Source organism: Urocampus carinirostris, chromosome 18, assembly GCF_059441175.1.
Source record: "Urocampus carinirostris isolate Australia breed hairy pipefish chromosome 18, RoL_Ucar_1.0, whole genome shotgun sequence".
Lineage (NCBI taxonomy): Eukaryota > Metazoa > Chordata > Actinopteri > Syngnathiformes > Syngnathidae > Urocampus > Urocampus carinirostris.
Genome location: NC_142366.1, coordinates 19391928 through 19406474, shown reverse-complemented (window position 1 = coordinate 19406474; position 14547 = coordinate 19391928). Strand labels below are relative to the sequence as shown.

The following is a 14547-nucleotide window of genomic DNA, read 5'->3' as shown; positions in this document are numbered from 1 at the left end:
ATGTTAAAGGGACATTGTGTATTATTTCTCCTTTCTTATAATTTAGGTCACCCTGATCTGTCCAAGGAGAATCTTGGACACAATCAACATTAATGTCGTGGAGGTAAGCGCTAAAAGTCTAAAATTTGTAGCAGTGTTGCTCTTTAAAGGCACCGTGTGTAATATTTAGTGCCTCCAAGTTGTACAAAAAACTTCAATCTAGTAATTGGGTTTCATAAAGCGAATGAGCAGAAAATGTGCAGGTTTTTAGCTAGCTATCGGGCTAATTTTTTAGGCTTCTAGCTAGCTATCTTTGTACATTTTTAGCTATTTAGCAAGCTGTCTACCTAGCTTTTTACATTTTTTTGCATGCTATCGAGCTAACATTTCATCTTTTTTTCAATATTTTAGTAAGCTATCTAGCTCCTATTTAGATTTTTACCTGAATATGAACTTTACATTACAATACTATTATCATTTATATAATCATATTTGACCTTTGGATTCTAAGTAAACCAAGTTACATACCTAATTTTTCCATTAAGATATTTATGATCCTTCAAAAATAGTTTGTTATATTTTACGATTTATTTTGTTATTTTTCTCTGTACAGCCCTTTGAGACTTTTTGTGATAAAGGGCTGTGGAGGAGGCAGTAGCTCAGGAGGTAGAGCGCTCGTCTTGGGATCAAGGGATCCCAGTTCGAATCCCTGCTTGTCCGTGTTACATGTCGAAGTGTCCTTGGGTAAGACACTGAACCCCTACTACCCCCAATAAGCAGGTTAGCGTCTTACATGGCTGCAATACAAGGCCGCTATTAGGAAATGTGGAGCACATTGTAAAGCGTTTTGGGAAGTCATTGACTTGAAAAGCGCTATACAAATGCAGATCATTGCATTTCATGTACAAATAAATATGACTTGACTATTTGCCCACTAGACTTTGCAGTAGTATGTTGAGCGATTGAAAATGTGTTCTACAAGTACAAAGAATAAACTACAGAGGCTCAAAATGACCAGATCACACAACTTTTCTTCTCTTTTTTACCAAACCGTTCACAATGTTATTGAATATAGTTATAGTTAGCAGACAATGGTGTCAGGTCCCTTCAGGTGAGGCTCATGTTATGGCAAATAAATGTCAAATAAAATAAAAGGATATGCAGATGATAGTTCATGTATGCTTTCTTATTTTCTTGACAATATCTGTTTATTATTTGTTATTGCAATATCCATTGCAGCCTGGTTATCCTGGAAGGGGGATGACCTCATGTGCGGTCCCTTCTCAAGGTTTCTTCATTTTCCTCAAGTTGCGTTTTTGAGTTTTTCCTTGCCCTCATGTACCGGTAGGTTTTAGATCAGGGGATGGTGTCATAATAGTCTGTGGTTTGCGATCACCTGCGGTCTGTGCAGCCTTTTGAGACTCTTAGTGATTAAGGTCTATAGAAATAAACAGGACACGACTTGACTAAATCAATGTTGTTTTCTTTTCAATGAATTAAGTTTGTTTTACGTCTAGGAGGCGCTACATAATACACACTTTCCCTATAAATGAGTGGACTCGGGAGTACTGATGGAACAAAATGAACAGCAAATTGAAGACATAAAAAAGAATGTGAAATAAAGAAAAACATATACTTATGTAAATTTTACAACAATTTGGAGCGTGGAATTTGTTTTAATGTTATTGTTGTTTTTTATCGTACACTGAAATTGTCAATATTGTGGAATCCTTTCTCGAGCCATATCAACTCTACTAAGCCAAAACACACATTAAATAACAAAAGCATGATACAAAATTCACAAACCTCGATCTCCTTTATCCTTCCTCCCCATTTTGGTTCTTTCTTTGTGTTTTTTTTGTTGTTGTTTTTAAATAAATCCTTATCGAAATGACATGGGACAATGCGACTGTTTGTGTGCTATAGTGAAAACGGCACTCGAGCGGAAGGCGGAAGTAATATTTTCTTATTTCACGTAAAAGTGAAGAGGTAGACTCACTTAAGGTTTAATACCGCCACCTACTGCACTGGAAACTTTTGCCAAAGCAAGGTTTTGTGGGAAATGACGTTCTTGTTTGTATGCCATCCAATGGTAACTAGGTCCGTTTGAGTTTTGATTTTATTGCTTGATTTTTCTTGATTCATTCCTATTTTATTGGATTATCAATTAGATCAATTCCCCACAACTTTAGTTAATTAATATTTGGTAAATGTAATGTACATTGCGTATTATTTAGCGCCTCGTTGTGGTAAATCTCATCTCATCTCATTAGCTGCACCGCTTATCCTCAGTAGGGTCGCGGGGTGCTGGAGCCCATCCCAGCAAACATCGGGCAGTGGGCAGGGGACACCCTGAACTGGTTGCCAGCCAATCGCAGGGCAATGTGGTAAATAATTTCATGAAAAAACAAGACTGATTACATTAGTAAAAAAAAGAATATGATCATCAATGTGTGCGTTTTTCAAAAACAATTGTAGATCGAGAAATTAGTATTCATTATAGATTACATGAGCCTCACCCAAAGGGAACTTACATAATTACCGGTATCTGCTATCTTGCTGCTTTGGTCATCCAAAAAAACCAGTAAAAAATCAAAATGAAACGGTTTTGATTTATATCCTTCCTTTTGCTTTTTATCACTCATAGTGGTCAAATAAAACAATTTTTTCTTCAAAGATAACGCGATTCCTTCTTCAGACATGCACAAGTGCCATCTCCAGGTCCGCGTGAGAAATGGTGATAAATTCCCATTGGTGGAAAAAAAACGCGTTTTTCCTTTCCAAGAAAAAAACCTATACAGTCATTTGAAAATCAAATGAATGTGTTAACGGTTTTCCATCTTGTGTTACCAAGTGTAACATCTGTTGCCCATAAATGACAGATGACCAAGAGTCTGGCCATGTTTTAAAAAGAAATATACCGGTACATGCTTCACTGTTTAATGATCGAATAACAGGACAGGAGAAAAAATTAATGCAAAGCACAAACCACCTTGGAAAAATATGAAGCCAACTTGAAGGTGTCTTTGAACAGCTGAAAGTTAAATATTGTTTTTATTAAGTATGTGTTAACAATACCTAACGGAGTTCAAATAGCCCTTATGATTTATTGGTCACTCCGCTGATCTTGGTTTTTTTTCTTACTTTTAGCAGAGCTGTTCGGGGTGGAAAATATTAGGTTCAAGGAATGGGTGCCGTCATGCTCGAACCCAGGAGTTTTTTATTTTTATTTTATTTGTCAGTGTAACATGAAAATTGTGAAAGAAAAGACCTGCCTCAAATAAAGTTCAAACTCCAACCCAAACTCCAAAGAAAGATGAAAAAGAAATGCATGTACTTGCATGCGCATCATGAATAAGCTGTGGCTTCAATGATGCAACAAGCCAGGAGATGGAGGCGGAGAGCAAAAAAGTTGAGCTCGTTTACTGAAATATCTTTTCTTTCATGTTTCCCTCCTCACATGTACAAAACAGCCAACAGGGGTCACTAGTGCATTTTGTTTTTGAGTGGGTTTATGTAATATGTGATATCATAGGAGACAAAATGGAAAAGAGATGCACAAAAATTGAATATACTGTGTAAAGTGGTATACAGTTTCCTCAATCATGATTAAATGGTGTAAATATTCTAAGATATAACATGAGAATAAGATGTGTCTCATCTATCTGGCGACCCCTCTTATCATATCATGTAGAATGACAACTAGTTCACTTGGGGGATAAAGAATCCGTGCATGTCCTTATGGAGTTCAGTGTTGACGTGACCCCGAGCCACTTCCTTGAACGTTCTGCCATCGAGGATCAAGATAAAGTTCAACTGGCCCGGGTTGCTGTTGATTACGGATGCTAAAACCACACCTACGGAAAGAAAAAAAATGGAAAAAAAATTGTTACTTGGTGTCATTTCGGAGGAACGTGCGCAAAATGCTCACCGTCGTCTTCGGACTCGCCGTTGGGCCTCGGGACGAAAACTGCCTCGGATGGCCAGCAGTTGGCTTCACTCCAGGTCAATAATTGCTTAGTTTCCGTGTCGAATTTGGCGATCTGCAGAAAAATAAACATAGGGATTAGAGAGTGCATGGCACAATTTAACGCGGCGTTTTTCAAAGATTGTGCTGCAGGAAATCGGCCATTTTTCTCTTTTTTTCAGTAGCTGTTTCCTTTCAGTAGTCATCTCAGAAACTAACATTCATCTATATAAGCAGGTGACAAAAGACAACCAATTTGTGTTTTCTGTGATCAATATTCTGCTCACGAGGTATAGGTACAGTATATTTAATACCTCATCTTGTTTGATCAAGCTGTTTACGATTAAAAAATATATCAAAAAAGTAAAATATTGCACATAATTCCACCGATTTTAGTTTTTTTATCATAGTAAATAAAAGGAAAAAGTTAAAAAGAAGCAGCATATATATTTATCTAAAGTACTAATTTGGTCATTCTTCTGGAAAAAAAACAGAAAAATATAGTCAACCTTGAAAATTAGGTTAAAATATAGGAAAGTAGGCAGCATGTTGGATGGGTGCAGAGGTTCAGGGTTCAAGTCCAGCTACCGCAATGTCCCCGAGTGGAGTTTGCATGTTCTCCTTGTGCCTGCGTGGGTTTCCTCCCACATTCCAAAAACATGCAATTCATGTTAATTGGCCGGTCTGAATTGTCCCTAGGTGTGAATGTGCGAGCGAGTTGTCTATCTCTGTGTGCCCTGCGACTGGTACAGGGTGTGTCCCCTACCCACTGCCCGAAGATAGACTCCAGCACCCCGGTGACCCTACTGAGGATAAGCGGTGCAGATAATGGATGGATGGATATAGTGAAGTCCAAACAAATAACATGCCAAACATAGAAAATAATATTTCAGAATCTATTAAGAGAATCATCAGATTTGGATATTGAGCATTTAAGAGCGCCATTTTTAGAGGGACAGTTCTGTATCGATTGACAACGAACGAAAACGTTTGCTAAAAAGCATAAAGGAGAATACAAACTACAGAGACTCAAAAAGACCAAAACGCACGCATTTTACTTCATTTTACGCCAGGATTTTTAAGTAGCCATAGCAGCAAGATGGCGAACAATTGTGTCAGCTACCTCTAGGTGAGGCTCATGTTATGGAACCTAAATGCCTAATTCTCGACCTACCAATATTTTTAGTAATGCGTGTTTGCTGAAGAATTCATGTATTTTATACAAATCAATTTTGTTTTATTTCTAAAGAGTGCTAAATAATACACAAGTCCCGAAACGTTTTCGTTGGACAGAATGCTTCAAGATTTTTAAATGAAAGAAAATGTGCCTCAGCTCCAAAAAGCTCAGGAAAAACTGATTTAACGTCCATACCTTTGTTTGCGTAACAATATAAAAATAGATACTTCACCTCGTGTGACACCGTTTTGCCAACAAACTTAAGGGTTGCCAGATGATCACTGAGCACAGTTTAGAAATGAGGTTATCTGGATTTATAGCATTGATAACCTGGCTTTCGTACAAGCCCAGATAGTATGGGTGTCAAAGGGTTCCTCTGGCCTCTTTCCAAAAGACATTTTGTGATCAACCAACCCCTGAACGAACAGGATGTTGTGCATTCGAGTAGGAAAACAAAAAACATCATCCTGTTGGCAACGAATATTCGAGAACGTGTGCGCGTTTCCTACCACGGACGTCAGAGCGGTGATTTGGGCAAAGAATATTTTCTGTACTTACTCGACTCTAATGGATTTCCTTTCATCCCATTGTTTGAGTTAGCTTAAGCGCTCTGAATGAAGCCCACCCATGGGTACAGTAAGAGAGGCAGAGTGGGGTTTGTTTTTACTCCAGTAAATAGAAATGGAGCCGTTTCCCATCTTTTGAGGGAACAATGCATTTCCTTGGCAGAACAACTCCAGAGTGGAAAGAATTGTTGCTTTTTGTCTGTGTTGAATTTACATTAAAAAAAAGACAGATGGGTTAACTCCAAATAACAATGCAATGAAGACTTTTAAATAAAAATACCCCTAAAACAAATTAACGACAAGGTAATCCCTTGTTTATCGTGTCCAAAAAGAACATTCATCCATCCATCCCTTTTCTGGACCGCTTATCCTCAGTAGGGTCGCGGGGGTGCTGGAGCCCATCTCGGGTGTCTTCGGGCAGTGGGCAGGGGACACCCTGAACTGGTTGCCAGCCAGTCGCAGGGCACACAGGGACAGACAATTAGCTCGCTCATTCACACCAAGGGACAATTCGGACCGGCCAATTAACCTGACATGCATGTTTTTGGAATGAGGGAGGAAATCGGAGTGCCCGGAGGATACCCACGCAAGCAAGGGGAGAACATGCAAACTCCACACAGGAGGTTCGAGCTCATGACCTCAGAACTGTGCTGCACACGCACTATCCACTGCGCCGCTGTGCTGCCCCCAAAAAGAATATGTGACAGGCAAATTCAGTAGAAAGTGTTTTGTTTTTTTCGATCAACATTAGATTAAATTCGCTGAACCCAATGAATAAACCCATTTTACAGGCTTAACAACCAAAAGTACTGCAAAATCTACTAGTAACTACTGTAAGTCAAAGAGAAGTATTAGGGGTGACTGCTTAGCCACAGCACGATGCAAGTCTGAAGTAGAAAAACCGGGAAAAGTAAACCACGTTACAGCGAGGGATTACTGTACTTAAAATCTGAATATATATATATATATATATATATATATATATATACCAGTGGTAGCCAAGTCCAGTATGCACTGCTCTCTATTGGCCCTTTACCAATAAGAACCTTAAATTCAAAGAACGATAATGTGCCATTAAATGAATGCAACAATGAGTCATCCAAAAAGGTATATATTTCCAAATATCAATAATTATTTTGACGAGGGAAGGGAAATGTACAAACGGTATCGGTTTTGTGGTATCAGTGTCACTGAGTCATTGATATTGTATCGATCTTGAAAAATGTCAAATCGAATATCCCTTAAGATATAAAATCTGATATTGACTTGATACCCTGGAATACACCAGCTACCGATAATTGGTATCAATAATATAAAATCCAAATCATCAATAAGTGAAAGGCAGTCTTTCATTAGCTTCAAAAAGCATTAGGGACCATTTAAAAAGGTATTTCTTTAAAAATATCAATAAATATTTAGCAGAGAGAAGTGTACCGGTACCAAAAGTATCTTTTTTTTTAACATTTATTAGGAAACAATGCATTTCCTTAGCTGGAAAATTTCAAAGTAGAAAGAATGGTTGCTTCTCGTCAGTGTTGGGTTTACCTCTTTTGAGAGCGCCGATTCCTCAACGACGTTGCAATATACGAAGCGGTGTTGCTTGCCGTTAAAGTCGTAATTAATCCGGGGTAGTTCGATACCTATCAATACAATTAAATTCAGTTTCAGTGAAAAAAATAGAAATTAAAGGAACAGTGTAATATTTGATGTCTAGATATTGCTGTATAGTACAGTGCAACAGAGAACGAGTCCTTAAAAGCAAAAAATAGAAACTATGCAGACTCAAAGTGGTCAAAAAGCACCGTTTTTGCCCAGCCTTTTACAAGGTTTTTGGGAGTACCTTTAATAGCTAGTGGTTGCCAACATCCTTGGCTTTTATTTACACTGTACAGTGCTACTAGCTTTAGCCATAAGAGATTGCAAAACGGCAATCAATAACGGCCATAGTAACGATGTCAAAGCATACTTTTATCATTTTACTAATCTCCCTGAAATGAAAATCGATGAGAAAGCGAACTAGAATCACCATAAAGTCAGAGAAAACAATTGTATAAGCCATGTCAAGGTTAGCAGAGCTGAAGTGATGAACATTAAGTATTTAGTTCGTTCCTAATCAAGCTCTGGCAGCACCGTGGAAAACGGTGAGCTGCTCTTTTCCACAAAGCAGGTGCTCTAAATACAGAACACTCGGTGACGTCTGGAAACAATTATGATGCCCTTCCAGATGAATTGGTGCAAGTTTTTTGCATTCATTATTCATAATGACATAAAAGGAAAATAGGAGTTTTGACCGTACTTTAAAAAATATTTACCAAGTCGTCATGATAAATCAACTTCTCTCTTTATATATCCAGATTGAACAGCAGTGGAAGATACCGATCAAAACCGTTTCATTTGCCTTATCATCGGCGTCAATGTCAGATCACTGAAGTTTCTTTTAATCCTCAAGGGACAATAACAAGCGATGCATTTGGTGGGGTACCGCAGCAACCACCAATGACAACAACACAAAATGACACATACGTGTTGCAATCTGGCACTATTCTCCACAGTATGGTTGCCCTGGCGCTGTCATTCAGTAATATAGGGCTCACATTTTACCCGACATAGTCCTTATTTGAGTTTTCTTTTGGCGCAGTCGTAAATACTGTATGTGCTCTTCTTTGTTATCGCCACATCAATAATCCGAAAACACGTGATGTAAAGAAATCGGAGCAGAACTGAAAAATGGGGCAGCTGGGGCATGCCACAGTCAGCGTTCTGCAGCCAAAAGCCGTCGCCCCCAAATTCCCCAAGTGGTTGGCGCTAGCTGGGCTTAAAACGTAAGAACTCTATGAGAAAACTGACATGTACAGACGCTCCCCTTCTTACGACCATTCGACTTACGAAAAACGGTAGATACAAACATTTCTTTCGGGATGTTGAAAAATATCCGGACATTGCTGTAAGTTAGATTTTGTATTGTGTGCACCTTTATACGGGTACAGGACAGTACTGTAGTGCTTCTTTCCGCGGCTACCAGCGTGTGGCGCTGTGAGAGGTCACCCAGCATCCGCTGCGAAAGAGAAATCGACTTCCTCTCCCCAGTTTGTGTGTAAACATTCTATATTGTATCTCCAGCGCGCTACTGACTGACATTTTTATCGTTTAATATCTCGTGCATCCGTTCAATATGGTTAGTGTAAAGTGTAAAGAACAGGCGAGCCAGTCCTTTTGAAATAAAAGTGGAATAAGAAAGCTTAATACGGATGAGAAAATGTTTGGATCGCTTTTTTTCGGCCGCTTTCTACCACAGGGGAGGAAGTCGCCTAACTCTTGAAGCTTATCTTCCAAAGGTAAGTTAAACTTCACTTTATGTATCTTTATAGAGCGTATTATTTTATGAAATGTTTATTTTTTTAGTACAAAACAATACAGGTGACTTATACAAGCTTCAAACATACTTATATAAACCTTAAACATACAAAATATAGCACTGAAGCAACTTACGAACGCTCTTGTTCGTAAGAAGGGCAGCGTCTGTATTAGTTAATTTTTTGGCTGTTTAAGTTACTTTAGATCCAGTGCAGCTCTTACAAAGACAAAATTAAGTTTTTCCTTTACAGTATTTTAAAAATGCAAAGTTATATAAAAGTTAATGTTTTTGAATCTATTTATTGGTTTTAATAAATTAGGTTGTTTGGTTTTTTTTACCACTAAGAGGTGCTAGATAATACACATTGCCCCTTTAAATAGTAGTTTTTGGGAGAGAAGGAGTCAACGTTACCTCCACAGAGGACATCTCCCTTGCATGTTAGCTTCCCTTCCTTCTCCTTCACCGCCGTGGCTGTAGTGCACGTCGCCTTCACCAGATTCTCTCCAATGGCCGCACTCTGCCATCAAATCATGCTCAATATTCCCTTCTGACAAAAATAATAATCTTTAACTGACCTTGCACGGGTGAATGGGAAGCGCAAATCTCTTGTAGCTGGGTTTAGAGTAGCTTTTGTCCTGTGATCCCGGATCTTCTTTCAACTTGTTGAGGTAGAACATCTCGTAAAGGCCGTTGTCCTTGTAGGCGATGACGTCGAATATGACGCAATCGTCCACCTCGAAAGCATTCACGTGATGGTAGACGACCATGGAGTCGGTGTAGTACTTTGTTTCCACCTCTTTTCCTGTTTTTCGGTCTATCAAGTGGATCAAAGTCTGATGGAAAAAACATGAAGTTATTTCAAACAGGTGAGAGTATTTTGTTACAATCTCGCAAATGTGTAGATATGCCAATCTTGGCCACAATAATTTCCGTTACGAATCCTATTTTTGATAGTGTCAAATTCATTTTAGCTCGGGAGCCACTTGTGGTAGAAAAAAACATTCTCACGGGGCCCAGACTAGTAATTAATATAAAAAGTGTGCCTTAGCTGGAAAAGCTCACAATTAAATTAGGATTCAGGGATGTAAAGTTTGCCAATATTTGTTTCCTTTACTAAGATTTAATCTCTAGTGGTGTTTATCAACTGTGCATTTGAAAAAATTTAATTCATTTCCACTACAGCTTATTTAACTCAGGGAAACTCATGTAGACTGAACACTGACGAAAATAGCATACAAACATATGACCGATTCAATTGAAGTATTTCTTTTTTTTTTTTCAAGATAAATAAGAAAAAATATTCACGATGTTGTGCTTGGAGACTGGCCCAAGTTGTAAGTGCATCAGAATTCAATAGTGCAATGAAAATAATGTTTGTATCGGTCTTAAAAATGTGAGATTGAATATCCCTATTTTTTAGGATCTGATGACTGTCTCGATAGCCTGTATTCAACAAAATATGGATAATTGGTATCAATGATAACAAATGCCACAGTTCTGAGGTCATGAGATTGAACCTCCTGTGTGGAATTTGCATGTTCTCCCCGTGCTTGCGTGGGTTTCCTCCGGGCACTCCGGTTTCCTCCCACATTCCAAAAACCAAAAACATGCATGTCAGGTTAATTGGCCTAACCAAATTGTCCCTAGGTGTGAATCAGCGAGTGAGTTATCTGTCTCTGTGTGCCTTGCGACTGGCTGGCAACCAGTTCAGGGTGTCCCCTGCCCACTGCCCGAAGATAGCTGTGATGGGCTCCAGCACCCCCGCGACCCTACTGAAGATAAGCGGTGCAGATAATGGATGGATGGAAGGATGGAGGACAAATGAATGAAAAGGCGCTCTTACATTTTCTTCAGGATGGAATTTGAGGCAGCTAGCCCAGTTGACTCCTCTCATGTAAGCAGTGGCCATCTTGAGGATGTCCAGTTTAAAAGGCTGCTCTATAAAAATGAAGTAGTTCTCTGTCATGCCGAAGCTGTGGTAATAGCTCGGCGTCAGGAGGGACCGGCACGGCACCGAACAAATCACTTTCACATTCTTCAGAGCAGGGACTTTGTCTGCAGGCAAGAAATCGGGAATCACGCACAAAGTCTGGTCTTATTGCGTTGGGATTGCAGATAAGGACCCGGCCAAGGCCATGTTTTACCTTTCTGAGGAACGGCGGGGACTTTGAACAGAAGGTATTTCGTCTTGCCTTTTTCAGCTATACAGGTGCCCATGTTGTAAGCGTTACCCTCCTTGTCGTAGTGGGGATGGGACGAAGCCAGATTAACCGGGAGGAATTTCATATAGTCCACCTGAAGGGGAAACAACCGGTGTACTTAACACGTGGGAAAAACCATAATACCGTAAATGTGCATAATAAATAAGAAACACAATTTTGGGTTTGTACAGACTTAAGCAGCCATAAACATGAAATCAATGACGTCCATTTTTTTACATATACAATAAAATCAGCGGGGAAATGTCTAGTACAGAAAAGTAATCCATCGGTCCAAGATTAAGACTCTGGTATGTCGTTTTTCTCCACCTATGTCAATCCTAGTCAACTAGCGCAGAGGACAATATTCATAAAATTGGCATCAATATATATGCAGGAGTGCGACAAATACATTATCATAACAAAACTAAATGTATTGTACTTACTTAAATTCTGAAGCCACTATATTTCCAATAATCTGAGCCATGCAACTGACCTACACTCTCCCATGCGTACATGAAAAAGTGATAGGAGACAAAGTACTGCTCTTACTACATAAAAAATATTTATATGCTCCATACGCTTTATATTCGCAAGGGCTGAGAGAGCTTATGATCATTCGCATGGCCGTGCAGGCTTATGAGTCAGAACAGTACATTGAGATTTATTTGGAGAAGGTTTTTGGCGCACTGCACGCGTTTGGGTCCTGATCCTGTAATGGTTCTTGACACCCTGGTCAATTTTTGTTCGTTTTTATGCCAATTAATTTCATATTAACTGCTGCAATAGTCTGTTTAGATTGACAGCTGAGGACACAGTCCACAATTGGATGTCTTAAATATGCACAATGTGGTACTTTGTGCTCCGCCACCGTATTGTCATCCATAATTTACAGTACGCACGTTGTTGCCTTACCTTGTCCTGAGTTTCTAAGGTGACTGGGTCAATTTTCCGAATATAGTTGGTTTCTGAGGTGGCATAATAATCCTGACCGTATTTAATGAAGTTGCTGGCACCGTTGTCGGTGAAGTCAGGAACAGTGTGGTTCAGGAAAGTGATTGCCCTATAAAAGGGGTAAAAAAATATACTAAGAAATAATTATGAGCAAGAATCAGACTCACAGAAGAATGGAGTGACCCTTACTTGACTATGAAATTTTTACTAGGGTCTGGATAAGCCATGGTTCCCATTTCGGACACAACAATTCGTTCGGACTCCATGTTGGCTTTGTAGGTGTCGCTTCTTAGGAAACGACTTCGGTGGGTCACTTCACCTGCGGCAGTGCAAAATCGTCATGGAAGGGTATATACTATCATTGATAATAACATAGTGAACGATGTTTGCAACGAGATTGGATTTAAAAAGAGAAAAATAAGAGTAAAACAATGATAATAAGATACCAACCATCCTTGAAGGAGAAATTGTGCATGATGGACATGCCATCGAACCAGTGATTGTAGCTGGTATCACCAACTGAGAAGATCCCGGGGCCATTTCGTAGCAATGTGCCCTGCAACCAAGAGGGGATGTTTCCTGTAATAAAAAAACAAAAACAAAGGAAACTCTTAGGCTGAGCACAAAGTTTAAAAACAACAACAACACACACAAAGAGTACCTTTCACGTCTGCCTTAAGAGGTTCCGGCCGCTCTGATGCATTTTTAGAAAAGTCCATTTTGAGGACTGTGAGTGCATGAGAAAGCTGTCAGGATAAACAGACCAACAAGCAAACCATTCCTTTTAAAACACTAAACGAGGAGGCGGGATCAGAGTTATCTAATCTCCAAGGGGGAATTTTTGTGTGTGTGTGTGTGTGTGTGCGGTATATTGTTATTTCATATTGCGACAAGTGAAAACTTCAATGCAAAAAAACACGTTATATTCTATGGATATTATATGGATTATTACAATAGAATAGTCTTTATTGTTATTGATTTCAATGAGATTTGATGTGGCACTTCAGGATCAAAATAAGATTAAGATCTTTATATAAATATCAGACACATGCAATAAAAAGAGTGACTTTTGCCAAAGCCCCATTTCATATTTGATTTCATTTATTTTTTGTTATCAGCTTTGACAAGCGGGACGAATTACAGTCAGGGTTGGGTAGGGTTACTTTAACTTGATTACTTTCAGTTACTTTTGGATTACTCCAATACCGAATATGCTAATAAAAGACAAAAGAAACTAAATATGAATAAAATGACTAAATTTTGTGCAGGCTTGGGGAGTAACGGAATACAGGGAACGGCAAAAATGATGTTGGCAAGCTGTTTAGATTTATTTTCGTTTTGTTTCTGTCGCATTTTATATTAGTTTTGCCGGAGATCAAAGCCAGGAGAGAAAGCTTACCACGTGTTGTGAGTTATAATTGTATCCATATTTAGTTTCTTTTGTCTTTTATTAGCATATTTGGTATTGGAGTAATCCACAAGTAATTGAAAGTAATCAAGTTAAAGTAACCCTACCCAACCCTGATTACAGTATGCACAAGCTAGGACTAATATGTCAGACCCGAAATAGTTATTGTCCGCGGGAACCTAGCGGAGAAAAAATTCGCACTAAAATAGAAAATGAACTCACGTTTGGCTTTATTTGGTTTTATTTTTAAAACAATGTTTTGTGACTTATTGTGTTAAACTAACTAAGAGGAGGCACTCACGTTTTAATGGAGTCCAGCTGCGTCCAAAGACCAATTAATGGAGTCGGAAATTTCACATATACATAAAACTCTACATAAAACTGGATGTTTATCATTTTTCGGTTGTGTTATAAAAGATTTTCACTGTTATTTGTTGTTGTTTACAGTCAGGATAAACAAGTACTTTTGCGTATTATTTTCTTCCCTCGCCGGAAGTCCCGCCTTCTTTGTAGTGTAGCTCATTAAAAGGGCCTTTTTTTGCAATCAGTCCACTTTCCCGACTCACGTTAACGATTAGCACAAATAACAACATTAAATGATAATCTCACTTTTGAAACAATGGCAATTAGTTTTTAATTAAAATACAGTAAGTTATTTTGGCGGAGTCCTGCAAAACCAACGATGCCTTCAAAGACGATACACGCAGTCCGAACTTTCATACACTCAAGAGAAAAAGCTATGTTTGGAAAATGTTTTTATTCCTCAGTTATCTTTCACAAGTTTTTCCGAATGAGTTATACTTTATAAACTCATTTTATGTCACTCTACTGTGAACATTGCTGGGAAGACTAATACTGTAAAGCAGAGGTGTCAAACTCAGTTTTCCTCCGCCACACAATAGAATAACATTCTCTTTGGGGCCAGACTAGTAGATAAGAGAGA

General features: G+C 38.8%; 2 protein-coding genes across 3 annotated transcripts in view; both read right to left on the bottom strand.

Annotated features, from left to right (window-relative positions):
• Positions 1–1935, bottom strand: part of ercc3 (excision repair cross-complementation group 3) — a 28648-nt gene extending 26713 nt beyond the window's left edge. The window contains exon 1 of the mRNA XM_088321882.1: positions 1786–1935. Coding sequence (XP_088178008.1) covers positions 1786–1813 — 28 coding nt within the window. The 5' untranslated portion in view covers positions 1814–1935. The remainder of the gene's footprint in view (positions 1–1785) is intronic.
• Positions 1936–2905: 970 nt separating this feature from the next.
• On the bottom strand, positions 2906–14071 carry bco1 (beta-carotene oxygenase 1). Of its 2 annotated transcripts, none has more exons than XM_088322121.1 (12): positions 13906–14071; positions 12858–12923; positions 12647–12775; positions 12386–12515; positions 12158–12305; positions 11189–11339; positions 10888–11099; positions 9620–9877; positions 9456–9561; positions 7235–7329; positions 3911–4022; positions 2906–3836 (listed from the first exon to the last, which is right to left on the bottom strand). In XM_088322121.1, the coding sequence occupies exons 2-12, from the start codon at positions 12913–12915 to the stop codon at positions 3682–3684; spliced, it is 1554 nt and encodes a 517-aa protein (XP_088178247.1). In that variant the 5' UTR covers positions 12916–12923; positions 13906–14071; the 3' UTR covers positions 2906–3681. The 2 variants fall into 2 exon arrangements, with proteins under 2 accessions (XP_088178247.1, XP_088178246.1); XM_088322120.1 differs by having other exon boundaries at positions 12858–12942; positions 13906–14070.
• Positions 14072–14547: the final 476 nt, after the last annotated feature.